The sequence below is a fragment of the Sminthopsis crassicaudata genome, chromosome 5 (assembly GCF_048593235.1).
Source record: "Sminthopsis crassicaudata isolate SCR6 chromosome 5, ASM4859323v1, whole genome shotgun sequence".
NCBI lineage: Eukaryota > Metazoa > Chordata > Mammalia > Dasyuromorphia > Dasyuridae > Sminthopsis > Sminthopsis crassicaudata.
In genome coordinates this window covers 293,440,442-293,446,441 of record NC_133621.1, presented here as the reverse complement: position 1 = coordinate 293,446,441, position 6,000 = coordinate 293,440,442, and the positions used below count along the sequence as shown (strand labels likewise).

The window sequence follows — 6,000 nt, the reverse complement described above, 5'->3', positions numbered from 1 at the left end:
GGGACCGCAAAAAGCGTGTTCAGAAACAGGATGCTGCTGAAAGGCGGGAGATGGTGATTTCGGTCCGAGATCACATTTCAAGGGAGCAGTTTGGTGCAGAGGAGAGATCCAGGCTGTGGACGGAGGGGTGTCCAAAAGGCAGTGCCCATGGGGGGGGTGAATATTAACGCTGAATTCCCCAACTAGGGAGGCAGAGGGGGAGCAAAGAGGGGCAGCTTCCAGGCCCGAGCCGAGAGCTGATGAGTCAGGGCCGGGTGCATCTGGCCCGAGGGCCTGGGAGGCTGTGGGCCAAGGGGAGGCTCTGCAGGCTGGCCAGGGGCGGCCGCCTCTCCCTGCAGACGTGGAGAAGTCTTTTTCAGGTCCCCCCAGAGTTGGACCCTGGGGTCCTGTGGGAGCACATCAGAAAGATGGATGGAGTCCGGGCTGGGCAAAACGCAAGGGGGGCCACCGCTGGATATATGTGGGGGGTCTCGTCCTGGGGACAGTGGGGTCACTAAGGGGGGGTCACCCCCAGGGGTGCTTGGGAACAGAGGGTCACGTGTGGTGCCTATAAAAAGGGGGGGGTCACACAGCTAGTCAGTGTCCTGACTTCAGGTTCTCTTGAAGAGAGATTCATTACGTCACTTCGGGGTTAATTTTGGGGTGCTTTCGTCATTTCGGAGTTAATTTGGGGGGCTTCAATGAGGAGGGGTCACTCGGGGGCGCCTCGAAGGCAGAGCCGGTGTCGGTGTCCTTGAGAAAGAGGGTCACTCTGGGGGCCTTGAGGGGCGCGGGGGGGGGGGCAAAAGCGGGGAGCACGAAGGCGAGTCAGAATCAGCTTTATGTAACCCGTGGGACCAGCGCCCTTCCTCTCCAGCTTCTTCCTCTACCGCCGCCTCCTCCTCCTCCTCCTCCTTCTCCCGGGCCGCCTACGGGACTGGGGCAGGGAATCGAGACGGGACCGCGCGCCGGGTGCGTGCATGGCAGTCCCTGGAGTAGGTGCGCGCGCGCGCGCGGCCGCCTCGGAACTCCTTGCAGCCCCGTGCTCATCCGGGGCTCCACCGGCCCCGGCCTGTCAGCAGCCAATCACGGCCCTCTGAGGCGGGGTTAAGTGTTCGCTCACGCGGTGCGGGGAGAGGTTGCCCCCGTCTCAGGAGAGACACGGGGAGGCTACGATACCATTGACGGCGGGCAGAGCAGGGGGCCGAGGGAGCCGTCAGCTACGACTTATGTCTGAAAAGGCAGCGGCGGGAGGCGCGAGGCCCAGCGGCCGCTTCGGGAACCACAGGCACCGCCCATAGCTCCCCAGCTCCTCCCCGCTGCCGGTTGCCGGGTGTAGTAAACACACTTCAGAAACGTGACGAGCTGGAGGTCACGTGGCCCGAGCCCCAGCCAATGAGGGGCCGGAGGCGGGGCGTGGGCCGCTGACGCGTCCACCCCAGCGCGAGGAGCCAGAGTCCGAGCCGTAGCTGCCGCCGACTCACGGAGCCCAGGAGCAGGCGGACGAGAGCGGGACCCGGACCCGGACCCGGACCCGGACCCGGACCCGGACCAGAATCGGAGCCATAACGCGAGCCTCACTTCCCTCTCCTTCTCCCCCGTCCCCCCACCCCGGCCGGCTCGGCCACGTGACCACCCGGGCGTCGGCGCGAGGCTCCCCCCCAGGTCCGCCGGGACGCGATGTGGCCCCGCCGGGCGGCCGCGGGCTTCGCCGGGTCCTAGAGCCCGCCGCGCTCGGGCCCCTCCGGGAGACGGGCCGACCCCGAGATGGGAGTGAACGCGGTGCATTGGTTCCGGAAGGGGCTCCGGCTCCACGACAACCCCGCGCTCAAGGAGTGCATCGAGGGCGCCGACACCGTGCGCTGCGTCTACATCCTGGACCCCTGGTTCGCGGGCTCCTCCAACGTGGGCATCAACAGGTGGAGGTGAGTCAGGCCGCGCGGGCTCCCGCAGCCCCCGGAGCCGCATGTCAGCAATGTGTGATGGCATAATCTTCGTCCGGGAGGGAAGCCCGGGCTCCGAGGGCCCCGCCCGCGCCGGAGCCCCGCCAGCACTCAGTCAGTGCGGCGCCTCGGCTTTGTGGGTAAATAGGAAGCGGGCGCGGGGTGCCTCAGTTTCCTCATCTGTGAAATGGAGAGGGGGGCTCCGAGCCACGGCAGCCAGCCTCGGTTTCTTCATCTGTAAGACGAGCAGTTCGGATGGCCCGGTCCCAGAGCCCTCTGAGCTCCAAATATGTGGTTTCCGTGGCCCCTCCACGGCCAGAGGAGGCCAGCGAGGAAGTGGAGCCTGAGTGCCCCAGTCCGGCTTGTTCCTAAGGGCGGGGGGAGACGGGCTGGGAGGCGTGGGGCTCCCACCTCGGGCATCCCCTGATTTACGGATAGGAAGGACCCCCCATTAAATGTCTTGACAAGGTCGCATTGTGGTGAGTCAGAGGCCCCTGCCCCCCGAAGAGCTGATCCTCTGCTGGGCCTGGGAGGCACGAGTCCCGGGTCAGGCAGCGCGGTTTTGAAGGGGGGAGGGGACTGTAGTTTCACAGGATTGATGTAGACTCTGGAACTACCAGACTTGAGTTCAAATCCCACTGTGGCACTGATTCCCCTCCCGGTAGTAGAGGCCTGGCCTCCCGTGCGGGCCGCTACAGCACCAGTGGAGAAGCTGGGGGGCAGGGACCCAGACACCAGCCCCCTCCCTTGTGGTAGCCGAGGCCCTGAACCCCCAAGGGACGGGCCAGGAGGGGCCGGCAGATCCCCCGGGTGGGCCGGCACCTGTCTCTGGCTGAGGAACTTGAAGCAGAGGGTCTGCCCCAGCCCATGCTCTGCGGGGGACTTGTCCCAAGGAAGCCTGCTGGGAACGGCAGCACTGAGCTTGTGTCAGAGCTCCAGCGGGACGGGTGCGCCTTAGGCACTGAGTGAAAGTGGCCCGGGCCCCCCAGCACCTGTGCCTCCCTGTGTCTGAGTCACAGAGACTGCTGGACTCTCCCATGGGCCGCCAGGGCAGACAGGCCCCCAGAGGCTGCCCGCCTCCTCCGGCGGGAGGCTGGGCCGGCTCCGCTCGTCCTGGCTCCTCCTTGTGGCTCCTGCCCCCCAGCACACTCTGACTTCCAGGCACCCGGACCAGCAGCAGCCCTGGGGGATGCGCTCCCCCGTACCGGGGCCAGCCCCACCCCTCCCTCCAAGCTTTGTTAGCCAGCCTTCCCCGAAAGGTGACAGAGTGGGACCCGGAGGGAGTGCTGCCTTCTCTCCCATGCCTAAGGACCGAGTGCTAAGTGTCCCAGGGTACAGCCTCAAAGTGGCGCGCCCCAGCCTCCAGCAGCCTCCTGGGCGGGCAAGGAGGGAGCTGGAGCTCAGGGGGAAAAGACCAGGTTTAGAGTCCCAAGGCCTGCCTTCCAGTTCTGATATGGCCTCTTCCTAGCTGGAGCCACTTTCTCCTTCCTTTGCATACAGTAGGTGCCATATAAATGTTCATTGAGTCCGACTTGTAACTTGATCTTAGACTTGCCTAATCCTTAGTTTCCCCATCTGTAAAATGAGGATGTCAAGGCTTAAAATATTTGCCTTGAGTCCTGAGGCCCGTGCTTGGCCACCTTCACCTGTTAGATTTATGGGTCACTGGGCGCCACCGAAGCCCTTCTCTGCGGCCTCCTGGCGGCATGGGGGGAGCCCTGGGTTTTGAAGGCTGGCCCAGCAGAGCCTTAGCTCTCACAGGTGTCCAAAGGCCAGCCGCTTGAGACGGCCCAGATTGCATCAGCTGGGCACGGGGACTCCTGACTTGTATGGGCGGCCGGGCGGTGACCTCTCGCACGTAATTCATGAGTCCTGATGGAGAAGTATGATCGTCAAGTCAGACAGACCTGAGCCACCCGGAAAGGGCTACGATGGATTGTGAGGATGGAACAGGCCGACGGGCTCCGCCGGGGTAATCATTAACCTCTGCAGAGTGCGGTCCAAACTGCCCTTCAGGGCCCTCACCTTCTCCTCTGAGCAGCCCCCCGGGTCACTTCTCACACTGCCTTCCTAGGAGCCTGGAGCCTGGCCAGCCTGCTCCCCCGTCCCCGGGTCTCTTCTCTTCCCCCAGGCTCAGCACGTCTCCCACCAAGACCCACTTCATTTCAGACCTCCTTCCGCTTCCTGGCTCGACCGCCGTTCGTTCCCATGCCCAAGCTTGTTCCCATCTGTTTAGTTCTCAGAGGCTTTCTTTAAGGCTTTTGACTCCGTCCCCTTCTCTCGGTTCCTTCTGCCACCAGCTTGGGCAGTATTCTCCACCCCTTCTCCATCCCTGCCAGGCCTGTCATCCTCCTGTCTCTAGGCTGCCCCCAGTCCTGTCATCCGGAGTAACTGCATCAGTACCATGTTGAGGGAGCTTCGGACCCCCAGCCCGAGGGTCACAGCACGGTGACCCCTACCATCTCATCTTTCCCTTACCTGAAACTCTAGCCAGAGCTCCCCCATGTAGTGATGGGCTGTCTCCTCCCCGTGGCCTTGCTCACCCCTAAGCCCACAGCCCCATAAACTCTGCTTGGCAAATTTTCATCCATCCTCAGAAGCCGGCTCAGACCGCAGGGCCCCCTGCACCCACCGGGGTCACGAACTTGTTCTCCCGTGAGCCTCGGGTGGCCTTTGGAATCTCGCTGGCGCTCTCGGGCTTTTTGTTGAAGTATCCTAGCCCCCTGCCAGACTGGAAGCTTCTTGAGGGCTAAGCTATGTTATCCAAACACGCCTGTGTTCCCCCAGCGTACCGCTTATGGTGCTGCACAGTCAGCACTTCATACAGCTCACATCAGAGTTAATATTGTTAAGCTTAAGAACCCTCTGCTCAGTGCTCACTCCTTGGCTCTTGAGAAAGGGCTTCCCCCGGCCTTTGGAGCTGGAATGTGGAAGGGGCTTTGCTTCCTGTTTTACAGGGGAAGACACTGAGGGCTGGGGGGGAGGGGGATTTGTGCCCTGGTTAGGGCTGTGGCAGCCAGGGGAAGATGTAACCTACCTGGGGCCCTGCGGCAGCAAAGGGGGTGATAGGGTCTGGCTAGGGCTGTGCGGCAGCAAGGGCAGGGCTGGGATTTGGGCCCCGGGCCTTAGAGTGCTAAGTGTGCCCTGCACCTAGGAGGTGCTTTACAGGTATCTATGATTTCACTGGCTGATTACGGTGTGATTACAAATACTGAATCAAGAACTTTGTCTTGGGATTGGGTTTTTATTTTTAATTTAAGTTGGGAGAAGGCCCAGAGTTAAGTTAGCCTCTTCATTATTCTATGGATGGGATGGATCCTGTGCTGGCTAGGAGTTTCCTTCTGAGATCTAATAAATTAAAAGGTGTGTCAACTGAACCTAACCATCCTCTCACCTGTAGGGTGACTGAAGCCAAACAGTGGACTGGAGACAGGAGAGTCAGGAGTCAAACAGTAGTTTAAATGCCAAAGAGAGAAATGGCTTGCAAGAAAGGAGGCAGCTGAGACACATGTGCCGGGGTCCTGCCCCTAGGGAGGGCACCTGTTTTGGTATGGCTCAACCTTGATGCTTCTACCAATGGCCATGCAGTAAGCTGTAGTCCTGACAAGGAGGGATTAGAGCAGCAATGAGATAAGTTTGATTACTAGCAAGGCTTCATGATCAGAACAACTGTGAGCTTCCGGAACACCTGGAGCTGGTCAAAGCAATAGAGTAATTCTGTGACTTTGCCAGAGAGTGAGCGCAAAGGATTGTCGTTATGCCAAACAGCTTGCTTGCTGGGTCTTAACTCTGGAAAACAGGGTGTCTACTAATACCTTTACAGGTGCCTAATGGAGAAGCAGTACTTTCCTTACAAAGTTACTTTTTGAAAGTGGGTAAGAATATTCAGATTGGGAGCTGCTGGATAATTTTAAAGTTTATGACCAAAAAAAGTTTTAAGGTAGAAGTCTCTAGGAATCTTGACGTGTTTAATGAATAGGTCAAAACATATTAGTTCAAAAAATTAAGACTAGAAACTGTATTTAATAGCCTTCAAAACAAGAGTTCTCTCTAGTCAAGAGATGGCATTAAAAAATAT

General features: G+C 59.9%; 1 protein-coding gene across 4 annotated transcripts in view; it reads left to right on the top strand.

Annotated features, from left to right (window-relative positions):
- The first annotated feature begins 1,142 nt into the window (after positions 1-1,142).
- Positions 1,143-6,000, top strand: part of CRY1 (cryptochrome circadian regulator 1) — a 66,096-nt gene continuing 61,238 nt past the window's right edge. For all 4 annotated transcript variants that reach the window (XM_074271494.1, XM_074271493.1, XM_074271492.1 and 1 more), the window contains exon 1: positions 1,143-1,904. In XM_074271494.1, the coding sequence (XP_074127595.1) occupies positions 1,747-1,904 (158 nt within the window). In that variant the 5' untranslated portion in view covers positions 1,143-1,746. The remainder of the gene's footprint in view (positions 1,905-6,000) is intronic.